This window comes from Brachyhypopomus gauderio, chromosome 1 (genome assembly GCF_052324685.1).
Source record: "Brachyhypopomus gauderio isolate BG-103 chromosome 1, BGAUD_0.2, whole genome shotgun sequence".
NCBI lineage: Eukaryota > Metazoa > Chordata > Actinopteri > Gymnotiformes > Hypopomidae > Brachyhypopomus > Brachyhypopomus gauderio.
Window position 1 is genome coordinate 26080968 of NC_135211.1, and position 24980 is coordinate 26105947.

A 24980-nucleotide genomic window follows, 5' to 3' on the forward strand; every position below is an offset into this window, starting at 1 on the left:
CAGAGAACAACAGTGTTGCGCTGGACTGGGTCTATACGCGATGATCCTGCTGGCTTCATTCTTCCGCCATGCAGTAAAAACCCCCATGGGAGGGAGAGGCAGCAGAACAGGAGGTGAACGTGATCAAGTTTGTGGCTGTGTAGTTTTACTACAGATGTTTAAACTGATTAACTATTACTTTCAATTCATTTTTGTGACTGAACACGGACATCTTTAGCTTAGACGCCTGAGACAAACAGTCTCGGTGAAGTCAGCCAATTTCTGTACACCCAATGCACAACGTGAGCAAGTAATATATTGTTAAATCTTTATTAAAGCAAGAATGGCAAATCCAATTGTTTGGAGGGCCACCTTATATATCATCTACAGTTTCCTTGTTTACAATTTACATTCCAAAGAAAATACACACAAATAGACAAACGTGTGCTGATGCTGGGGAAGAGGTATTGCATCCGACATTGAGAATAAAGTTATCTGCAACTTGTTGCTTTTTAAGTCAATGAGAAAGAGAAATACAAAGCCAAGCAACAATGTTACGCAAAAAAAGGCATCTCAAAACATTTTTGTATTACAAAAACAATATTTTAAGGAAAGTATTTTGACCATGCAAGTACATATGGTATATCTTTTGGCACCCTTCATTATTTTAACGGGTGAATTAGTTGGCAGTGTTGGTTTTAAAAGGCACAATTGCACTACTGCTAGTAGTTTGTTCTAATAAGGCCTTTGGTTGGCTTGGTGGGGCTAAATTGTTCTGGCACTAGAAATATAAGGCACAAAAGTAACTAGCTTCACACTTTGATATCAAACTTACTCTTGTCACAGTCATGGAACTCTCACCAGTCCTCAGTAAGTTGTGCATTTTCATCTGTGCATCTGGAAAACCACAGTCAACTCTGTGCACACGCGTGTGCTACTGCATTACTACAGAGACGAGTTCCCCACCGGGCACTGAGCAGCAGGGGCAAAGTGTGGAGTCTCACTGAAAATGTGTCTGTGTAAAGGACAAGGCACAAGGAGCCCATCAAGCTTGTGTTCGATACTGTGTACAAATATTCAAATCTCAATCATTTAAAACCAAAACATAAAAAAATGAGGATTTTAATTATTTTTTTTTTTACAAAATATGCTTTTGTGCTGCAGCAGGCTAGAACAGCTTTAGTTCATGAAGAACATCCTCTCTGTCTTCACTGAATGAGTGGATGCATCAGGGTCTCCTCCACACTCCTCACAGCCATCAGCCCTCCTGCTCTTCTAAGACTTAGCCCAGACTATAGAGGAAGACAAGACCATGTAAGGCACACACTTACAGCTCACACGTCCTGCACATCACGCTACCAAAAAGTCTAAAATGATGGGGCCATTGGTGCGGGCTGTGTACACGCTCACGAAGACAACAGGGTTTCTTCTGCCTGTATTTTAAGCCAGCCTGAAATGTGGTTGTCAGTTTAACACGGACACGATTTAAGGAAATCGATGCTGGAAAAGACGACGTGACCATGTGAAGACTAGACACTCCAGAAATGAGCAGCTGTGCAAAGGCAGTATTTTGCTTTCCTTTATGTACAGTGAAATAAAGATGAAGACGACCTTCAGTTTTTTGGCTTTGTCCAACACATCGGTTGTGATGACAATCACATTTCAAATAATCGAGACAGGCCTGAGAGTGATCGATTCATTGTTCTCCTGGGTTCTCCTAAAACACGGACGAAAAAGAAATACTCACTAATAATAATGATGATGATGATGATGACCACAGCTATCAAAATAGCCCACATCTGCAAGAAGAGGAAATGAGCACATCAGGGAAAAACAACACTAAAGAAAAACAGACAACCTTGAGTTTAGGTGACTTGAAAGAGAGGACTCAGTATTTTAGATTAGTAAACATCAGTGCATAAAGCAGGCACCCTCGTGCCTTCTGTGGCAACATTGTGGCCAAGATTCGTGGAGTTGGCCAACCTCACTAACTTACTGAGACAGAGTCACTGAAGGGGCACGGCAGGACGTTTGCTGGATAAGGTACGATGGACACAGTTGTGTTTCACTAATGCCATAGCCCCCTCCTCAGAACACTGACAGGCCGGGCTGTTAAAGGTCCGACCTTCCAGGGAAAATCATTCCATTTTCTGGAGGGGGGGTCGTCTGAATGCACCCACTGCTAAATATAAAATTCACCTTTACGCTATAGTCAAGGTTACCACTTGTGCCAAAAACTCCTGCCAGATTCAGCAGTCCCCCCCACCGCCCAATCACACAGCCCCCACCCAAAAATCCAACACCTGTTCTCAACACACACACACACACACACACACTTAGCACTTAGCATGCCCTTCTATATGCAGTGTGCAATCATTGGTAGGAAGGATCACCTACATGTAAAAGTATTAATTATTAATCCACCTGTCTATGATTTGAAATGTTTTGATTAGGAAACAAGTGTTTATACCCAGTGATGTTCACGTTAGTGGAAATGACTGTAATTGACTCACTTAAGTGGACATTAAATGAACCAGCCTCCAGGCCCCCAACACTAACCCTACTTAAGAAGGTGTGAGTGACACTCAAGTCCAGTTTCCCCAACAGTGCGGGTGTGCTGACACACTCCTCACACCCCGCCCTACCTTGCAGTTCTTCCACCAGTACTTCCTTTTCAGCTTCGCGGCATTGGTCTCAAACTGGGAGGCTCCGGCCTGGAGGGCATCAGCCCTGTCGTCCAGATCTGAGAGCTTCTGGTCACGCTCCAGCACCTTATCCACGTTCACTCGCATGATGTCCACCACCTGGGAGAGGGGGAACACACACACACACACACACACACACACACACACACACACACACACACACACACACACAGAGTTTAGCAGATGTGCTGTCCTTGGACGCACTGTGGTATCAAACACTTTGACTTGATGAAAAGTATGGCCCAGCCTTTTACAATCGCTGGGTGGGGTGGATAGCTGTCATTATATAAAGGATCATGGGGTGCTGTGTAATTGTACTGCTCTTTGTTACGGCACATTACATTATAGAACCTCTGATGTGCTTGTTGAATATGACCACAGAAACTCCACAACGAATGTGCTGTTCATATAAACAGACTGAGGTCTGGCAGTGTCCTTCTGGTCGCATTATATTAACTTCATCGTTGAGGAGCAACTCCTGGCGTTGAGGAGCACCGCTGGACTGTGGTGGCATCTGCGCTGTTCTATTCAGACCCGTCAGGCCGGTTGTGTTACAAGTTTCTACCGGTGGAGCCGATTCATGTAATTCATGTGAGCAACAAGATTAATTTGGAGCGCGTTCTTCCTGTGCATACGATGACACTGATTTATGCACGACATGCTCAAAAAGTCTTTCTGAACAGGCGATCCGCATGACCTAAGGTGATACCTTTCACCTTCTAAAACAACAGAAGTGCAGCGCAGACAGCTTGTGTTGAAGCAGAGTGCTTACTTTTCCCCCAGTTCAACACGCGGGGCACCATGACAGATGGGGGACTTCGGAGACGCTGTTTGTGTCTTCACACTCGGTCTGTGCTCACTGTGCACTGGAAGTCCCCTTTTCCTCCTCCTCTGCATTACATAATCAAACAGCCATGGTGCTGAAACAAAACACCACGGCAGGCGTGCGCCGAACCCGCAGGGACCCACGGACCGCCTCGCAGAAGGAAGCAGGAAGGGCGGAGTGGAGCGCCGCCCCTTTAAGACAGGGCAGGTGGGAGGGGCATCACGCACACAGTCCATGCGTCGATTACATAACCACGGCGACATGCTGTTACATAAGCGTGCAGAAGCCTATAAGCGCATGCCTGTGCGAGCTCACAGGGCCGGTGGGAGGGTTCAAGGGTCCAGTGGGAGCCCGAGCCGTGTCCTGGGATGCCCTGCACACCAGAGAGGGCAGTGTGGGACCCTGGAGACACGCCCCCTGTGGTACAGCACCTCCCACGCTTCTCACAGCACTAGCACTTCAGGCTACTGCACAAATCTAAGCACAATCTAGCAGCCTTTTTATTGTTTTTCCCTTCCTTCCTGCTGTGTTGGTCTTTTCCCGTTACACTTTCTCAGGAAGACTAGCACTGGTGGCTGCAGGGCCCGTGGTGAAGGTGGAGCTGTGATTAACGTGGTGGATGAAGACACCGCCATCAATGTGCTGCACATGCCAGGTGGGAACTCACGTTGAACACTCACCAACACTTCTGCACCAAATATTCCACCACTGCAGATTTCACATTCACTTTAGAATCACAGCTCCAGGTGAAGGGCAGCAGCTCTGTACTGGAGTACACTCTGCTAGGATGGAACTATGTAGGTTATTATTTAGCCAGCTGACGGTGGTGGTGTCCCTGGTTGACATACTGTCCTGTGGTGTGGTGTGTGTGCTTTGACACGGGGATTAAACTAAATGGAGATTAAAACGTTTCCTTCTTCAGTTCATTCTAATCCTCTCTCTCTACTTCACATCAACTCCTTACAAAAGCCTAAATTTGTCCTTACGCCACAATATTCTCCAAAGTCTAATCTATTTTTAATTGGTCTATTTTTAATTATATCATATTTTCATGTATTTTTTTTAAAGCTTCGTTTTCACTGTTTACCTTGATTATGTATTGCTTTGCTATGATGCTCATTATTAATAGCAGCTCAGGACTCCCTTTCTTGTGCTGAGCTGACGTTAGCCTTGTTCGTGTACACTGTTCTCACTCCAGCAGGTCTGAGGATCACTGTGATCAAAGTGCAACACATTCGGTATTCCAGTAAATCCCCTTTAATAACCCTCTTCACTTCAGTGGCCATCAGGGCGATTCACATGAACAGGTATCTGGAAGGACAGGCAGCTCTCTGATCGTGTGTCATCTGGGCACACTTCACTGTTCATTACAGAACTGCTTATCTCAAAAGGGCCTGGATGATCCCACTGCTGTTTAATCAGTGAGAGCGCTTCAACTCTGTTGAATCTCTCATTTTACAATGTCTTCATATCTGAGGATAGAGGTATTACTAAATCAGTTTGTTCCGTTTCATGCCTGAGAGACAGAATGTACAGATGAGTAGATAAGCAACACCACAGCCCTGCACATGTGAGCAACACCACACAGGCCACTCCCCCCCTCATGTGAAGAACACCACACAGGCCACAGGCCACTCCCCCCCTCATGTGAAGAACACCACACAGGCCACCACCACTCCCCCCCTCATGTGAGCAACACCACACAGGCCACTCCCCCCCTCATGTGAAGAACACCACACAGGCCACCACCACTCCCCCCCTCATGTGAGGAACACCACACAGGCCACTCCCCCCCTCATGTGAAGAACACCACATAGGCCACCACCACTCCCCCCCTCATGTGAAGAACACCACACAGGCCACCACCACTCCCCCCCTCATGTGAAGAACACCACACAGGCCACCACCACTCCCCCCCTCATGTGAAGAACACCACACAGGCCACCACCACTCCCCCCCTCATGTGAAGAACACCACACAGGCCACCACCACTCCCCCCCTCATGTGAAGAACACCACACAGGCCACCACCACTCCCCCCCCTCATGTGAAGAACACCACACAGGCCACCACCACTCCCCCCCTCATGTGAAGAACACCACACAGGCCACCACCACTCCCCCCCTCATGTGAAGAACACCACACAGGCCACTCCCCCCCTCATGTGAGGAACACCACACAGGCCACTCCCCCCCTCATGTGAAGAACACCACACAGGCCACTCCCCCCCTCATGTGAAGAACACCACACAGGCCACCACCACTCCCCCCCTCATGTGAGGAAAACCATAAAACTCACAATTCCATATGATGGTGGTAGAATCATGATGATCCTGTATAGTTATGGTACTTGCTACTCTAATATAATAGGATTTTTCTTTAACACTGCATGTAATAAACTACATTACTATTTTTTATGACCAACTGTCTAGATATCAATTTACTGTACAAACTAGTCAAACTTCCACACATTATTTGCCAATCGCTTAAGGTTGTTTGAACTGAAGCGTTTGTGTTTGTCCAGGTTCACACACACTGTCTGATGCATGTTGCTTTTTCCCCACAAAAGGCCCTTAAGGCCTTTTGCTTTATCCAGCAAACATGTTTCTAGTTTTTCTTGCTATGCTACATGCTGGTGCGGTTCCTCGAGGTGCGGCACCCATGTGTGGAGGTGACGCTGTCTGGACCTGGAAGAGGTAGGCGTGTCGTGGGTGTGGTCTCACCTCATCCACCTGAGCCTGCGTCTGCTGGAGTCTCCGGGGGCCTCCCGCCGCCCCTGAAGCACCAGGAGCTTCAGCTGCCGTGCCTGACCTGAGAGAGCAAGGGAAGACCGCTGTTACCACGGCAGCTCACAGCCAATCAGAACCCAGGAAGGGGTTTCCACGCTGTATTAGACACCCTTCAGGACCGAGAGTTTCAATTCTGATAATAGTCTAAGCATCTGAAAATGTATTTTTAATTATGATGAAGTAGGAAGAACTGGTAAAACTGTGGTTTAGAAAAAGCTGTGGTTTGTTATGTTGAACGTGCAGGCCTCTACTGGGATTGTGGAGTGTTTTTCTACTGAAAGTGTAGGCGTCTACATGGACTTGGAACGGCCAGTGTAGGGTGTGGTGATAATACATATAGAGACAGTGATCACTCAAACACACCTGCTCAAAACTTACATTAAATATAGTACACTGTGGAAAGAGTAAACTGCACAGGACTACATCAACTACATGGGTGTTGATACAGACATGTCACTGAAAAGGGTGACGTTCAGTTGATTCAGATCAGGCACTGCCTTCATCTGCACTGCAACCTCCCAATGATGTTCACACACTCAACAGTCACACAGGCCAAAGACATATGCTTCCTGCTAAAATAAGACAAAAAAGTCTAAGGTCTTTTTTCATGGTTTATGATCTTAGGTCTCATAGTAAACGGAAGTAAATGAAATAATGGTGCTATACTGCCACCATGTGGCTCAATAACAGAATAATAATAACATGTATTCCTATTATCTCTCATGACAGGATTACAAAATCCATTTCTATGTGGTCTTACTCAATCTGTCATTTTAACTGCCTAAACACGAAAGTACACAACAAAACTTTAGCCAAAAGTTTGTTTTCTCTTGACCCTTGTGAGGATATGAGCTGCTTCCAGACTCTGTGCAGGAAGCAAGTGCCATTTTCCGTGCTCAGATACAGTTAACTGAAGTTCCTGCTTCTGAGAGGCCTGCATGAACTATACTGCTTGAAGATATCAGACAGAATCACTCACATCACTTCCTGTATTTTAGGTGGGGAAATAAACCATAAAAGATCCCTAAATAAACACTTATTTCCTCCATAAAGAAGACATAACTGCAGTGTACCACGCACTGGTAGGCCTGTCACGATAACAAAATTTTCATAACAATATATTGTCCCAGAAATTATCGCGATAAACGATAATATCGCAGTGGCTCTGCCCGTGCGCGTCGCTCGCTGTCGATTCGCGAGGTCGTGCATCTCCAGAGTTGCAATCCCCCCCCCCGAATACGTTCGCGAACACGTCTCCACGTGTATGTGTGTGTGTGGAGGCACCGTTATTGACGCATGCGCTCTCTGTGTACTGCACTCATTTCCTAACCTGTAGATGTCGCTCTCTGATCACAGATTCGTCTTCCCTTAAGGGGGGAGGGTGCGAGAGAGCAGCACTACGTGCCTTTCTGAAATCTAACGTAGTTGCGGTTTACTCTTGTGTAAACAAATGTGCGCGGAAACCCAATGGCCAATTATCGACATCAGCAAAAATGATCGCGGTAAAAAAATGTATTGTACGATAAGTTGATAATGTAATTATCGCGACAGGCCTACGCACTGGTATTTTAACCTATATAATATATTAATATACATACACACACACACTGTATATATACACACACACACCAATGTTCATGTCTGTGTATACATAAAAAATATAAATATATATATATATATGGAGTCTACGCAAGAACATATGAGCTTGTGTTGTATGAGGCCTTTTCAGAACCCTTTCTAAAAGACACCTTTTGTCAACCTTTGAAAGTTTACAACATAAATGCAACACACCTTCAGATGTTTTGAAGTAAAGGCCATAATGTGATCCAGAGTGTGTAAGTCCAGCCACATGCTAAAAGATCCAATATGCTGTAGAGGTAGGGTTGCAACGGTATGAGATTTTCACGGTATGATAACCGTCTCAGAAAATACCGCGGTATCACGGTTATCACGGTATCACAGTTAGTTTGTATATTATTAAAAGATACACCGACCCTTAAAGAAATTACAACAAGTTATTTTTGTTCAATTAACTATTTATTGTAGAAACCTGGAACTATTGTATACAAAATGTGTCCTTTAAAAAAATAAGCCGTACACATGTTTATATAAATACTGCAAAATTAGAGAAACCTAAATCATGGATTTCAGTACAATTATTTAAGTTTAAATTATTTAATATCTGATAAACTGAGCCTGGGTCAGTGTCTGATCAACAACTGTTGTAAACGTCCGTTGTACTGCCAAGTTGGAATATAACTTGGCAGTACAACTATACAACTATAACTATAACAGATACTGCAGGAAGAGAGGATTTATTTCTGACATCATCACAATAGAGATGTCTATTTTAAGGTTTTCACACCGAGTCTGGTTTTAACATATCAAAAACAGGTACGTTAGAATTTGAACGCATGTAAATTAATAGCGTCTTTCACATCCAGTGAAAGCAAGGACCATAAAAAGCTAGGTTTATACTTTCACTAGTGACCGTAGCAAGCGACTCCGCACAGTTCTTTTGTCTTACGTTAACAAATACGAGCCTCTTTTAATTCCAGGACGAAACATGAGAGAACGTGAAGACGTTAAGATTGGGCGTTTTGGAAATAAACAACCATTAAATAATGTGATGAAAAAGCGAATTATTTCGAGTATATGTATAAATATTTAACTTAATTAAGTTTAAGGTGCTGGGAAATATTGAAACGGACCTTTAAAGTGACGTACAAGTGTTTTAATTCCACCTTTTAAACGTGTATGAATCCTGCAAACATGACTTTGTTCATTAGTTACAAAATTCGAGAGGTGCACGACCTCGCGAATCGACAGCGCGCGAGACCCTCGCGCACGGGCGGAGCCACCGCGATTACGTCATTTTCGCCACTGATTTTAGTTTAGCTTTTTTTTTTGTTAAAAAATGTGTTAAGTCTGATGCACTTTCTGCCATTCTCACTGCTGTGTGCTGAGTAGCTGAACCGGAGCGGAGTTGCGCATGCGCGGGTCAGTTTCTCCGCTGGCTTGCTTTTTACCGGTAATAAGCAAACGCACACGGTATGATAACCGTGCATTTTAATACCGTGGTATACCGTGAAACCGGTTACCGCTGCAACCCTATGTAGAGGTCACAAGGTATTAAAGTTCTTACAGTTCTCCATGTGCATATTAAAATAATCAAAGACAAAGTGATCAAATCTGATGAACATGAAAGACAGCATAGTACTGACGTGGTCTGAGGAGTCGACCCCCGACAGTTGAGCCCCAAGGCTGAAACTGGAGTTTGGTGGAGCTGCATTGACCTTCATTTCAAAACTAAGGGTGAGGATATAGGGGATTAATCTGTATGACCTAGGCTTTAGCCAACAACAAGTTAACAAGTTAAAACACACACAAAGATAAGTTGATTGGGGGGGTGGGACATTAAATGACCTATTAAATGACCTTCTACTTTTCTTGTGTAAAGCATTTTGAATTGCCAGTGTGAACTTGCCTTGCCTACCTATTCAGCATTTCTACACTGTAAAATATAACACCACTGCTTTCTCAAAAAACATTAGTAAACTTTACTTATTTCATAATATCCTAGTGAAAAAGTACACAAACTTTACTCAATTACACAAAAATTACTCATGTAATTTTAGTAAAGTCCAAATTTTGTATGAAAGACTTCAAACTAAATACACTTGAGTTACCTACACACAAACTCAAGTTTCAACTAAGCAATGCCGCATATGGAAACATGAGCATGGAAACTGTCATGTAGGCAGCTTTGTTTACATGCTTATGAATGTAGTTAATGTATTCTTCAGCACATTGTAAGAATTTTAATTCACTATTTAAAGAGAACGAGATGACAGAAAAATGTCTATCGTTTTCCATTATGATCCATCATTCATTTCGTGGGATTGAAATTACATATTTACACATTTCCACTCTCTAATCTCTCTGCTCACCTGCTGCTAAATGGCTTTCTCTATCCCCGCCCCCAACCAATAAGAAATGCAGAAGCAAAACAGACAGCTAAGGCCCAAAAATCAGGCTTGGTTGAAAATGTACCTGGACTGCATTATTTTTAATAAGCAAAACGTTTTAGACAAAGAAGAGTTGCTGACATTAAGATGCTCTTGTTGGAACGCTGGCTAGCAGGTAGGCTATGGTAACAAATCAGGTAATATAAACAAAGGTGAACTGTTTTTGGACTTTTTTTTTTTTTAAGAAAGTTGTCTATTTTTCAAAATATGAGAACCAACACTGAATTGCCAAAGATGTCCACTATCAAATCTTTTTGTATGTGTAATGTTTCCTCTCTTTTCAATAGTAACAATGACAAGCTGAAAAAGATTGTGCAAACAATACTCTTTAAGCAGATCAGCATTTAAGTTTGTGTTTAATGGGTTTTAATTCCTGAATGTGGTCCTTCCTTGCTTTCCATTTTTTTGGGGGATGATGGCAGTGATTTCTTCAAAGTCTGCTGAATGTATTTTTTTTTTGTTAAAAGAAAATACTGCAGACTAAAATTTTTTATTTGTGCTTACTTTATTTTACTATGTTAATCGATTTCCTGAATTCTATAAATAATAGCCTGGGAGCAGGGCCAGGTATAATGGTCACGGTTCGCTACTGGCACCTAGAAATGACAAGTTAGAGTTACTATGCTATTTAAAGTCTGTATAACTAAGTAAATACAACTGTGTTTTGGTACACTTTAGTAGTAGTAGACATTAAGTAAATTTAACGAACAGTTTTATTAACTTTTTCAAGGCAACCAATTTCCTCAATTTCTTTAATCAAGATCAATGTATCAAATTTTACAGTGTAAAAGCAGTGTTAACAAACTACCTTAAAATACATATTTATTAAAGACTAATAAAAAGATCTTTCTAGACTTTCTACCAGCTCAGATGCTGTTTGAAATAAAGGTCTTTAGTTAAATGTTGCTAACATCATCAGAGGGGCTGGTATGTTTCAATACTACAGCTGTTCTTAAGTTTTGCCTTGCAAATAAGGAACCAATGCTTTAAAGTTAGGAATTCTCAAAGCGAACCCACAACACAATTAACAGGATTAATTCTGAACTTACTGAATGTGGTAAACACTTTAGAAGCGACATTGTTTAGCTACATGTGAAAACATTTCTGATGCCACACCAAAGCTTGCAGGTTCGGGCAGTTCTTAACTGAAATGTCTGGTTTGTATAAAATGCTGTTCCCTGTCTCATAACAGTCTGAAATTACCTTCATTGTAACTGGTCATTCTAACTGATGACCCCAACAGCCACTACACAGCTCTCTTCTTTAAGTTGAGAGTTTAAGTTCAGCTTTACACCATGAACTTTGGTATAAACTATGCCGTAGCCAATACTAGCTAGTACTTGTAAATGTAAATGTGTCATATTTTGTCAATTGTGATTTTTCACCGCAATCGAAATTTGTCCTCCGCTTTTTACCCATTTGTGCAGTTAGAACACACACACACACACACTAGTGGTTACTAGGGGGCTGTGGATCATACATGCCCAGAGCGGTGGGCAGCCCTAGCCCGGCACCCGGGGAGCAGTTGGGGTTAGGTGCCTTGCTCAAGGGGACCTCAGTCATGGCCTCAGGTCTGGGAATCGAACCCACGACCCTCCGGTCACAAGACCAGTTCCCTACCACCAGGCCATGACTGCCCCTGTTTTTTGTATTTTTCTTTTTTTCTTTTAATACTTAACATTAGACAAACTTATACTAGCTACTGTTGCTTGCTTTTAATCTCAAACACTGCCACAAAGTAAATTAAAACCACACAGCATTTAGGCATATGACCCCAGATGGTTAAGCTTGTACTGGAGGACATTTCAATTGTCAAACACAAGTGATTTTAACAGATATCCAAGAAAGCAAACTAGCCATTTAGTCAACTTACAAGTTAACATTTTAGCTACTAACAAAGGGATTGACAAAGATATCTTATATTGTTGATTTATGACAACATAGACTATTACTCAATGAGACACAGGGAAGAAAAATAAAAATTAACATCAGTGCAAGCTAAATAAGCTAGCTAGGTTGTTAGACTACCTAGTTGGATAATTAGTTACTTGTAGCTTGATAGTAGTTAATGTTACGTATACTAGCTTATTAGTTAATGTTACGTATATTAGCTATTTAGCTAATGTTACATATATTAGCTATTTAGCTAATGTTACATATACTAGCTTATTAAATATGCTACTTGCTTCTAGTATTTGAGGTTCATGGCAGGTCAATTCCTAATCAGCTACGACAAGTAAAATGGGTTAAGCGTTAAACCCAAGCACAACATCTCTGCCCATTTCAAAAGAACTGCTGTAGTGAACCAAACAGAACCAAGCCAAGATGCTGTGATGTGTGTGGAGGACTGAAACAAGCCTCTTTTGTAAGAAGGTATGAGATCATTCATGTTAATACACAATCATGAGAGTAGTGCAAGCCCAATTATCCAGTGGTTTTAAGTACCAAGAGAGATGAGATCTAAGATCACCTGGAATGACCATCAGGATCTGGTGCGTGTGTCTGTAAAGTGTCCAGCACAGGCAGCCCGTTTGTAGTCAGTAGTGTGAGTAAGGAGTTGCTCTGTTCTCTGACAGGCTAGCACCACCAAGAGACACCACATATTCTCAGTATGACGTTAGCCTCTGCCTTCGACAAGTACTGTCTGATTAGTGTGTGCACTCATAAGCAGCCTATAACATGCATGTGTTAAACTGTGTTTCAGGAAGGCTGCCAAGAGCATAATACAACAAGGCTAATGTGTACAGAAATGATTAACATACATAAATGGGGCTTTCATAGCGAGATATTAATAACATAGGACAATAACTACTGTTCCATTTTGGGAGGTGGAGATACACACACACACACACACACACACACACACACACACACCTGGATGTCATATAGGCCAAGTTCATCAGCCAAGAGCAGCTTATTCACAATAGAAAAAAAATCACATGAAATAGTGAAAATGTAACAACCATATAAAACTGAAAATAAAAAATTGATTGTCTTTAATCAAATGTTTCTATATGATACAAATATTTGCTTACAATAAAAGGTAGTTCTCTATAAAGTAGGAAGAGAGATTAGGTTTGGGTATTAATAAAACAAATCAGGAAAATAAACCGCATCCTGTTTCAGCTACAGGTCCACTCGCAAAATATGAGAAAATGCTTACTGTGCCCAGCTCTTTAGCAGCTCGGTTACACGAGTTTCCTATTCACAAATCCTATTTGTAATGTCGAATCATCAGAACAATTAAATGCTTTGTCAACCTAGATGATAAGATGTATATTGACTGCACCATATTGACAATCTATCTACATATCTACGAAGTGTGTTAACTAATCAAATCTCTAACAGTGAACACAGCTGAAGTCACACAATGACAGTTAATATAGACAAAACATCTGTAAACTGAAATTATGAAAAAACACACGAGCTAGCTACCGTTAACTGTAAGCAGCCTTAGCTAGCTAGCTATTTTGCAGTTAGCAAACTTAACTAACTAGCAACAAAGTTGACTATTAAACTTCAAGTTTACTTGCAGTACAACCAAAGAACTGATTAGACAAAACACCAACTAATAGTTAACAGCAACGCCCATAAATGTTGATTAGCTTACGAAATTACAACATAACCAGCTAACAAACGACATAGTAGCACTCAAAAGTAGCTAAGCTAACTAGCGTTAGCAGCTATGCTCACTTGTTGCTGTACAGGCGAGTATTGGCATAGCTAACTAGCTAACATGCTACTCAATGCGGCCTCGGAAAGTTTGGGCGTTGTTTTGATAGCAATATCGTTCGAGAGACGCGTTTAAAATATTCACACAAAACTTTTCCATTATTTACTCAAGAAAGACATGTATCAAAAAATGACAATTTCGAAGACTTACATGATTCTTCAACTGGTGTTATTTAACTAGCACAGTTGAACTCCGCAGTAATCCGTGATGAAGTTCCAAATGCACCAAGCCGCACAGGCCACGCCCTCCAGTAATCATTTAAAGGGCCAGCACGAACTTTTACTGCGTTACTAAGAAATATTAATCACCCGTCAAAGACGTTTACAAAAGACGTGTTGCGTCTCCGTCAATTTTCAGGTCTTTTCTTATCCTGCCCTCGTGAAACGTTTTTAGTGCCGTTGTACTGACATGCAGCATGCATTTAATATATATATATATGTATGTCTATTCCACTCCATTCTTAGATATTAGTAAATTAAATAAAAAATCAAATGCAGTTTTTTAAAGTGCGAAAAAATGACCGTTGTAGCTACAGAATCAGTATGTAGGGGCTTTGAATAACGCATGATGGTTAATAATCGCATCATAGTATGTAGTTCATTGTGTAAAACTTTTCAAATCTTTCAATGACCAATTACACTGGTTTACAAGGTTTTTGTTTCCTTAATAATTTTTGGTGGGCCAGATTTTTTTTACCCCAAGAAGTTTGCTTGGGTTAAATATAATTTGAAAATGTAATTTTAATGTTATTTGAGAGTTGTTTCTACCAGAGTAACAGCTATAAAACCTACCAGTAAAATAATAAATGTGTAAAAAATTTGCACATTTTTCATTTTCAGATTTTATTTTACAGCAGAAATTATATAAAGCATTCAGAAAACATTTTCCATATTTTAAGGGCAATTCAGAATGTTTTGCATGGCTTCAGCAGCTGAATATTCTCTTTTAAAACATATCCAACAATTCAGTGATTCACTTTCATGCACAATTACAGAAAAATAAATCTCACAAGAAAGACAGGGAAGGGGACAGAGAGAGAGAGAGAGGAGAGAGAGAGAGAGAGAGAGAGAGGAGAGAGAGAGAGAGAATGTGAGGAAAACTAATTGGAAGAAGAGCCAGGATTCAAAGCAGGGAATGAGAGTTAGGAGACTGGTGAGAGGAGGGGATAGAGGTGTAATACTAGTTTTACATGCAGAGTGTTGTTTGCCCACTGCCCTGACACAAAGACGGGCTTATATTTTATGTTTTTTTTTTTCTTTTTCTTTTTTCTTAGCGTCACTTGAAACTGCTGAAAACGTGCAGGGTTGGGAAGTATGAAATCAATGTCCATAGATCACTGAATTCTGACTTTCTGTACTGATAATTGCATAAGAGGAAGTGCAGTAAGCACATCTTACTTTTTCTTTTTTAAACATTCCCCACATTTGTTTGATCTACAGTTAAAAATAAACTGAAACTGTTTATTGCTCTGGATTTGTGAGAAGAATGATTATTAGTTCCTGTTAAGCCAAAACTGCAACAATTTTTTAATATATATTCCAGCAGGGTGTGTATAAGGACAAAAATATAACCCTAACATTTTCCAGTGACAGTACATCAAAACAGTTTTGAGTTTTCTTATCTTGGGCAAATGTTCACCTGTGTTATGCATTTCCTAATTTGTTAGTCTTTGTCTGAGCCATTTAATAACTCTGTAATGTCAGATTAGCTCAGCACCAAAACAACATCACAAGTTTAGTGATGATTCTGGTAAAACAGCACACACCATGATTACCATGGAAACCAGTTTGGATGTTCGAGTTTAAAACTGAATGAAGTAAATGTGTATATCTTGCCTCACACAGAAGTATGATATGGAAACTCAAATATAACATTAACATCTACTGACTTAGCCCGCGTTAGAATATGACTGAAAATTCAGATTTCCATTTAATGTATTTGACAATGAGGTATTGTTTTCAGGCATTTCCGTTCCCACGGGGATGGAAATGGTTGGAGGCAGCTGTGTAAGCCGTGGCCCCAGGTCGCTCTGGTGACGGTGATGAGGTCAGAGCTCAGCTGTCATACACCTCTCCGCATCCTCACACTACCGCAACGCCTAGCTCTGACAGCAATGCTTGGTAAGAAGATGAACACCACTGTGTGGTATAAACGGAAGTCCATCATCACACTGGTTTGTCCTGTTGATTTTGAGCTAGACGCAAAGCCATAACCAGTTCGTATTGTCTCCATGCTTAGTCTCTCTGTCGCCCCCATGTGGTACCCTGAGTAAAATTACAAAAGGGAGGCAGACCGTTTCCTACTCTGAAAGAGCCAAAGTCAGTCATCTGACACACGGCAGATACGGTGAGACAGACACTTATTTGATTACTGACTCTCTGCTTGTATGTAAAGATCTGTGTTTTCATGAAACTCGGCAATGACTTCCTGAAGTTTAACTTGCATGTTCAATGTTGGAAGAACATAATTTGACTAGAAGGAAACACCAAAGTCTAGAGCGGTTTGCGACCCCGGTCGTGTGGGTGAAACACACGAGTCCTGCTCCAGATGACCCCACCTGACGTGCAAAACATGAGAAGAAACTGACCGGTGCTATAAAACTAGCGTTCCGCTTAACATTATACAACATGACCTATTCTACCGACCTATCTGACACGAAAACAGGTATGCTAAGTGTTGGTTCATCTGAAGTCTGATTCTCATGCAAATGCCTCACAGGCGTAAAAGTCTCTAACTCTGCATTAGCTGGCATGTGTTATGCATTTGAAAAGAAACAAGTGGGATAAATAACTATGAAGAATGGATTTCAAAACGGCTGGCGGAGTATATCACAGACGTCCATGTTTAGGGGAGAATTATGGTTGAAGAAGGACCGAGCTGGCACATGGAGGAATACTGTTACGACAGAACTGGTTTTAGTCTTTGCATATTCACACGTAGAAGGAAATATAACCCCAAACAACAACGTAAAATAGAGGAATCAGTAACATTGTATTGACCTTCACGGTCAGCGACACACTCCCGAAGTTGGTTTCATCTGAACATTACATTTTAGGCACTTTCTACAATACTGATTACAAATCTCTGCTATACTAGTAAAAACGAAAATGTAAAAATCAGAAGACAACTGAAATACTGAATGGAGTAAGAACCCAGGAACACAGGACTGTGGAAGTGAAACATACTGGAAGCGGATCAAACAAAACGCTGTCAGTGAGCACCACTCTTCCCGTGGAGTTTGTCCGTACGAGGCTGACTGACTCAGTGAGGCTGCTGGTGCTCTGTAGTATTGATCTCGCTCATACTTGGATGGGTCATTTATCCTAAGAGTCGTCTTGTCCGACCGGTCAAAAATCCACAATGTGTGACCGACGCTCTTCGCTTTGCTGATACAACATAAACAGCCAAACAGCCAAATTAATACAAACTCACCGCAATTTTATGACTGGGGAACATGGGGTCCGTTACTACACAACTGAAATATGTTCAGCCTCAGAAAAATATAATTTGTAACAAGATGTTTAAGAGTCTAACGAACAGACAGCATTCTTCAGCAGCTGAACCTCAGTCCAGAGGTCCACACTAAGACTCCAATCCCCTCTCCTGAATGTGACTCTGCAAGAACTATGAACGTAGCGGCATTAGTCCCCGTGCAGATGATCTGATGATCTTGGCTCCTGATGTAAGACTCCTGCCTGACATGCTCTCCGTCTCTCCGACTCCAGGACGTCAAGATGTTCATCTCACTCAGGAGTCAGGAGAAGCAAACAGGATGAGGCTAGAGCTTAATAATATTTGTAAATAATATAATGTAACACACACGATTCTGTCTTTGCATGAAATTACAGATTACTGTAATTTCTTATTTTCTTTTTCAAAACTTCGGTATGACAACTGTAGTTTTGGAGACCTTCACAAAACAGATTAGCCCAGCAGAAACAACAGAGTGTTTATCAGGGACCATGACGCGCTGAACTCTGGAAGTGTTGTGAGACTCCGGGAGGCCAACTAATTAACACCGCTCCCACAATGGCACGTCCCAATGTGGGGTTAGAGTCTACGCAGGAGACGTGCAGAGCTCCTCATACACACCGATCGGGCAGGATCACATCCATGAAAGCTTTTCAAGCCTTGTCTCATCTTTCATTCACAATCTGAAACATCATTTTGAGGGAAGCCTCAGTTCAGCTCCGTTCAGCTGCACAGCTGTTGTTGTGTTGGGTTGTGCTGGATCAGTGCTCCTCAGTGAGAGGACAGAGATGATCCAGGATCCTCTTATCCCCTGCGCATTGTGGACTCCTCTACCAGCTGACCTTGTAGGAGATGTAATGAATTTAGGTCATGGACTTCTGTCTTCATCTATAATGTGATTATCTGTTACTTAAAAGGTAAATTAGTAATTTCCTGTTGAATGACGTAATTCAGGTAACTTGGCACCATTGGCAGAACAGCGAACAGAACAAAACTCTTAACTCTTGGCAGCCCGCAAAGACAAAGTAAATACTGTAGAAACAGGGTGTACTTGATGGGGGTTTTGGGTCTCCCCAACTCTATATGTTTTACCATGATTTTGCAACAAAGTCATGCTTTAGTAAATGTCCTTTTTAAGAACATTCCAAATAAAAGACTCTTATAGTGAAACTCTGAACCCGTGAGTTTGCGGATCACAGCCACTACACTTGTTTATATTATGTTCTGTGTCATTGTCTTAGTTTCATGCACAGGGCTCTTTCTTTGCACCTGGTATTTACATTATTTACAAACAGTACAACCATACATCTTGGGCATTCAAACAAAACTATACAATATATTTGTTTTTTGTCTCTTATCATGTTATTATCCCTTTTTATGAATAAAATAATATATATTCTTAAATACAATCCTCTTCAGATTAAGGGTTCTGGCTCTCCGTGTACCTTCACACATCTTCGTTATGTACAAGGACCACGCAATAGTCAAAAATATGGATTTCACTTGGAGTTTGTGTATAGGGACCCTTCAAAAACGCCTCTAAGAAGTCAAGGCAATGCTGTGTGAATCTCCATTAGGAAGCTTTAGGCAGCTTTCTGGAGCAAATGAACCGTGAATGAAGAACACCGGAACAATGTCACAGTGCACAATTGACAAAACGGGTAAACGACAAAGCAGGTAAACTTAGCAAAACAGTCAGGTAAACGTAACAAAACAGTCAAGTAAACTTATGAAAACAGTCAAGTAAACTTATGAAAACATTCAGGTAAATGTAACAAAACAGCCAGGTAAACTTAGCAAAAAAGGTAAACATAGCAATAATATTGTTTCTGTGACACAATGGGAAGTTTAAGACTGTAAAAAAAACAAACTATACATTCAATAAAAAGTATAAACCAAAACGTATGCCAAAGGAGGGCTGTGAGGTAAGGCAGAAAGGAAGAATGACCTGTGTAGAACAGGACAGGACAGAGGAACCAGGCTGGGGCTGATGTGGGCATGGCCGACTACGTCACAATAGACTCAACGCCAATAAAGATCATTAAATGAAAACACAAAACACTTCTGTCCGCATGCAGCAGCGTCTGACTCAAAGACATGCACGTATCCAGATTAGATTCAGCACTGTTTCCAGATTAGATTCAGCACTGTTTCCAGATTAGATTCAGCAAACACAGGACTCACAAAGTCAGGCCAGCAAAAGGCGACATTAAGAAAAAGACTTAGAAAGTCAAAAACATTGCACACAAAATGGGTCCCCTACAGGGATCAGATCAGATCTGTTCCCAAAGGGTTCCCTACAGGGATCAGATCAGATCTGTTCCCAAAGGGTTCCCTACAGGGATCAGATCAGATCTGTTCCCAAACGGGTCCCCTACAGGGATCAGATCAGATCTGTCCCCAAATGGGTCCCCTACAGGGATTCTGTTCTCAATCCTCACTCAATCCCATTCTCCATAAACACGCAAAATAAGACACTGATATTTAAAACCATAATCTTTGACTAGACCCCCATCTACATGTATCTGCAGCCCGTCCCTTCCCTGGTGGGACGGCGTAGGCAGAAATAACGTTTGTGGTGAAGGAACAACGAGCAGATTGAAAGTGTGCATGCATATGGCTGATGAAATGTTGCATTTTTTGGGGGTTGGTTTTGTTGTTTTTGTGTGGGATTTTTTTTGTTTGTTTGTTTGTTCTTTTTTTTTTGTTCAAACTGATTGTTGTTTTCATTCTTTGAAAATATAAAAATGTAATAATCGTACGCAAGGTCCAGCGTGAGTTCATGCAGGGATCATGTGGCCTTCACAGCTTTCTCACAAGTGCTGTCAGGAGAAAAAGACTTCAGCCCCGTTAGTCTCCAATCATTCTTCAATATTGTTTCAAAAACAAAAATGAAAAGACAACAATCTATGAAGAGTGCAAAAATGGCATGAAGATACTTCCCAATATAGTTTTCATTTAAGCACAACTTCCCACTTTCCTCAGCGGAGAAGAAAAAACACGCAATTTGGTGGCAGTACCAGAATCATCAGAATCAACTGAACTACCATCTGAAATGTACCAACGATATGTTCTACCATCTTTTGGGTTCCATTTTTAAGTTGAATAGTTCTTATCCTTTTTGTAAATTGTTCATCTCTTGTAAAAACAGCAGGGGGATGTGGGAACAGTTTGGAGGTGTCCAGTCAACATTAGACTCTGAAGGTGGACATTAGACTCTGGAGGTGGACAGTAGACTCTGGAGGTGGACATTAGACTCTGGAGGTGGACATTAGACTGGGACGTGGCTCTCTTGAGAGGTCTCATGTTCCTTGTCCTTTTTCAATTCTCTCACCCTAAAAAACAAAACAAAGCAGAAGACAGAGGAGGTTAGGTTGCTTTTCAGAAGGCCCCTACACACCCGCCTTTTCCACTGGGAGATTCCTTAGCAGGAGACACAATCGTCTTAACTGTGTGACAAGTCATACACAGAACACTAGAGGGCGGACAGGACCGGACAGATTCACGAAGAAGACTCCATGGAATGCTGCGTTGCACTGTTCCAGTCCTAAGGGCCTCTCGCACTGGACAAGGACATGCTGTTCCTAGAGTAAGGCTACAGAAGTCACGGGGACGCTCAACCAGGCGTCAGAGGACAGACAAGGGGACAACATGAAATGTCCTCAGCCCTCAGGACTGGACCCATGACTCACTGACTCTGATTCATTAAATACGTGGATATGAGAATCTTACTTCCTCCACTGTGGGTTTTTGTTTTGATAACAAACTTCCAAACTATAGTCCACAGCTAGGTTAGCTTGGAAACATACTACACACAAAACCTTTTAAAATAATAGGAAACAAGTATGAATTCAAAATGAGTTTTTTTCCAAACAGTTAACACTACTAGTGTTAGTAACTTACTTAAGATAAAGTACATGCACATCATACAGATTACACATGAGTTAAAGATCTAGGGTACATCAGATTTATTCATCCAAAACAGTAATCAGCAGAAGTAGCTCAAAGTGCACAGGAAGAGTAAAGTTATCTGTATATTTCTGCAAACAGACTGTAGAATGTTGTAACCAACACAGCAGGGAATCCCCAGAATGACAAATATTGTCTAAATGTGCAGGACTGTGTCCAATTCTCCCCATCCCACCCACAGCACATGGAATACAGAAGACAGGCAGCAAAGCATTCAACAGATTACCCCTTCCTTACAGGAAGTGATGTCGTTTAAAGCATGCCCTTATAGAAGCGAGGCCTCCTCTGACCATCATGCAATGCCATCCACACTACTTAGCAGTCCATCAGTCCCTAATGCTCTCAAAAGCATCCTCGTTAAGAGACGGAGGAAACATTCAGGAGGAAATGCAAATCAAGAGAGGGTGATTGGTTAGTGTTGCCATGAACGAGTCGTCTATTTAGTGGTTAGCTAGACCTCTTGTTCCCTCTCTCTCATTCAGAGGCTCCGCCCACTGACGTTCCAGTTGGCCATCATGCAAGCAGGCATAAAGCGATAGAAACAGGAAGAGAGAGAGAGGAAACGAATCAAAGAGAAAGACAGAAGAGGGACAGGAAGTGCACCAGTGACCGAAGAGAGACCAAGTGTGAATAGAGAGGTGAGGAATCAGAGAGCATGATCAAAGGAGAGAAGGATATAGGGCAGAGAGGTAACAGAAGGGGGTAAGTATAAAGGGTACGTCAGAGGGGTAGGAACTGAGGTCCTGAGACTGCACTCACCCGTCTGAACAGTCTATGGTCCATCAAGGGGCTTCGCATAAACAGCAAAACAACACCACAGAGCTATTAGCACATATGGAGGTTCAGGGGGGGTTCAGGGGAGGAAGGGCCCAACATGACACGTGTTTCAACAGATCCATGACTGAGTGATGAGGTTTACGATTTCCCTGAATACTGTTTAAACCTGACAACAGGGATTTTTTTGGTATTAGTGAAAGAGGTTTTGGAGATAAATCCAACTCATTATTATGAACACCATCAAATTCGTGTAAGCACACCTTTAAATGTAGCAGATTTATTGTAATGTTTTTAAGCCACATTCTAATTTTGGTGGGATACCGGTGTACCTAGTTTTCAGGTGTAGCTAAAAAGTTACTCAGAGTGTTGTTCTGTGTGTTGTTCTGTGTGTCTGTGTGTTGTCCTGCATGTCTGCAAGTTGCTCTGCATCTGTATGGCATTGTAAGCGTCTGTATGTGGCGTTCCAAGCGTCTGTATGTGGCGTTCCAAGCGTCTGTATTTGGCTTTCCAAGCGTCTGTATTTGGCGTTTCAAGCATCTGTGTGGCATTCTAAGCATCTGTATGTGGCATTCTAAGTGTCTGTGTGGCGTTCTAAGCTTCTGCGTGGCGTTCTAAGCGTCTGTGTGGCGTTCTAAGCATCTGTGTGGCGTTCTAAGCGTCTGCGTGGCGTTCTAAGCGTCTGCGTGGCGTTCTAAGCGTCTGTGTGGCGTTCTAAGCGTCTGCGTGGCGTTCTAAGTGTCTGTGTGGCATTCTAAGCATCTGCGTGGCGTTCTAAGTGTCTTTGTGGCGTTCTAAGCGTCTGCGTGGCGTTCTAAAGCCCCCCGCACACCGTTTGCTCAGCTAGTTGCTCGCCGTGTGCGGACGCTTGAGACAGAATTCTCTGCCTCTTGAGCCTGTGAGACATTTATCTAACGTGTTTGATATTTTCTGGCACGCGTGCCCGAAATCTCACCGTGTGCGCTCGGCTGAGCAATTTGGCTCAGCAACTTTTCGTCACCAGCCAATTGGAAGCTCGCTTGGCGTCACATGACACTTCGGCGTTTACGCCGTTAGCGGCCATCACTAAAGCCTGGTTCACACTACACGACTTTTCAGTCGTCAGGTTTTTGTGCCGTTCGCACTACACGACTGGTCGTGCTGTAATCGCGAGTCTTTCAGTTGTTGTGGCGTTCACACTACATGACTGATCGGCGACGCGGGCTCACGAATTACACGACTGGGGAATCGCCGACTCATCTGGCTGCCGTCCAAAAACACGAGAACACGAAACTCTCGCCAGAACCAGCAACACCACGTAGAAGAAAAAACAATGTACATGTACTCCACATTTTCGTTATTGTTATTTATTTTTTTTACCGTTTAAACACTCCATAGTCCCAAGTTGCCAGAATTATTTCATCTCTCTGTTGCAGTGAACATAGTTATAATCAATCGCACTATTTCTCCAGTGCTGTCACAATAACTTAAACACAGTGTTGTAGTAAAGTTGTAAGAAAGGTGAGGATTTTGTGTGTTTGCTGGGTTACTGTTTTTAAAGCATTCTTGAAAGTTTTTTACATTCTTCAGAGATATCTTCAGCGGTGCCGCGGTTCTCTCTCCGCGTTCCCATTGGCTGTAGCTAGACGCTGCTGCCGACTCGCAGTGGCCCTGCTAGATATTAAACATGCTAGATATCTGCCAGTCGTCTGCGACCAGTCGGCGACGGCTCGGCGAGCGTCTTTCAGCGTCTTTCAGCAGTTCACACTACACGACTGAGCGAGCGACAAGTGATCGCCGATTCGCCTCCGACCACAGTTTTTGTCGGCGATCAGTCGGCGACTGAAAAACCAGCCTAAAATCGTGTAGTGTGAACCAGGCTTAATCAAAAGTAAAGAAAGAAGTTGAACAAATAATAACAACCATGAAATTTAAGATAACATGGCTTATTACATCGAATTTGGCGATAGAACAAGAAAATAATCATTTAATCAATTCGGTGTCGTGAAACATGTCTTTATGAAACATAGCAGCATTTTTATTTGGTTGAGACACCATATACTGACGACACCGAATTAGGGTTGCCTGTCTGACAAAAAACAAGGACACTGTCATACTGACACAGTGGGGGGTGGTGGGTGGCGAGTGTAAATTGTTGACGGAGGGGGGGGGGGGGGGGGGGGGGGTGGCGTAAAATGTTACCGGGGGTGTCAAATGGACACAGCGAGAAAAAAAAGACAGATTTAAAGTGTGCAGAAACAGTCTAAATAGTCGTTTGAACTAACCTAGTGAAAACCAGGACATTAAATGAATTTTTTTGCCGAGACCTAATATTAAAAAGAAGAAAAACCGGGACAGGTGGCAACCCTACACCGAATTGATTAAATTATTATTTTATTATTCTATCGCCAAATTCGATGTAATAAGCCATGTTAACTATCTTATATCTCATGGTTGTTGTCTCATCTTATATCTCATTTATTATCTGTTCAACTTATTTCTTTACTTTTGATTAGTGATGGCCGTTAACGGCGTAAACGCCGAAGTGTCATGTGACGGCAAGCGAGCTTCCAATTGGCTGGTGACGAAAAGTTGCTGAGCCAAATTGCTCAGCCGAGCGCACACGGTGAGATTTCGGGCACGCGTGCCAGAAAATATCAAACACGTTAGATAAATGTCTCACAGGCTCAAGAGGCACAGAATTCTGTCTCAAGCGTCCGCACACGGCG

General features: G+C 42.2%; 2 protein-coding genes across 9 annotated transcripts in view; both read right to left on the reverse strand.

Moving 5' to 3' along the window:
- Window positions 1–295: 295 nt before the first annotated feature.
- On the reverse strand, window positions 296–14335 carry vamp3 (vesicle-associated membrane protein 3 (cellubrevin)). Its single transcript, XM_077006057.1, has 5 exons — window positions 14209–14335; window positions 6232–6319; window positions 2625–2783; window positions 1727–1778; window positions 296–1271 (listed from the first exon to the last, which is right to left on the reverse strand). Coding segments are annotated over exons 1-5 (318 nt in total). The 5' UTR covers window positions 14211–14335; the 3' UTR covers window positions 296–1254.
- Window positions 14336–15230: 895 nt separating this feature from the next.
- Window positions 15231–24980, reverse strand: part of camta1b (calmodulin binding transcription activator 1b) — a 36881-nt gene continuing 27131 nt past the window's right edge. For 3 of the 8 annotated variants that reach the window (XM_077006092.1, XM_077006070.1, XM_077006101.1), the window contains one exon: window positions 15231–22288. In XM_077006092.1, coding sequence (XP_076862207.1) covers window positions 22219–22288 — 70 coding nt within the window. In that variant the 3' untranslated portion in view covers window positions 15231–22218. The remainder of the gene's footprint in view (window positions 22289–24980) is intronic. The other 5 variants (XM_077006121.1, XM_077006073.1, XM_077006112.1 and 2 more) reach the window with 3 other exon arrangements.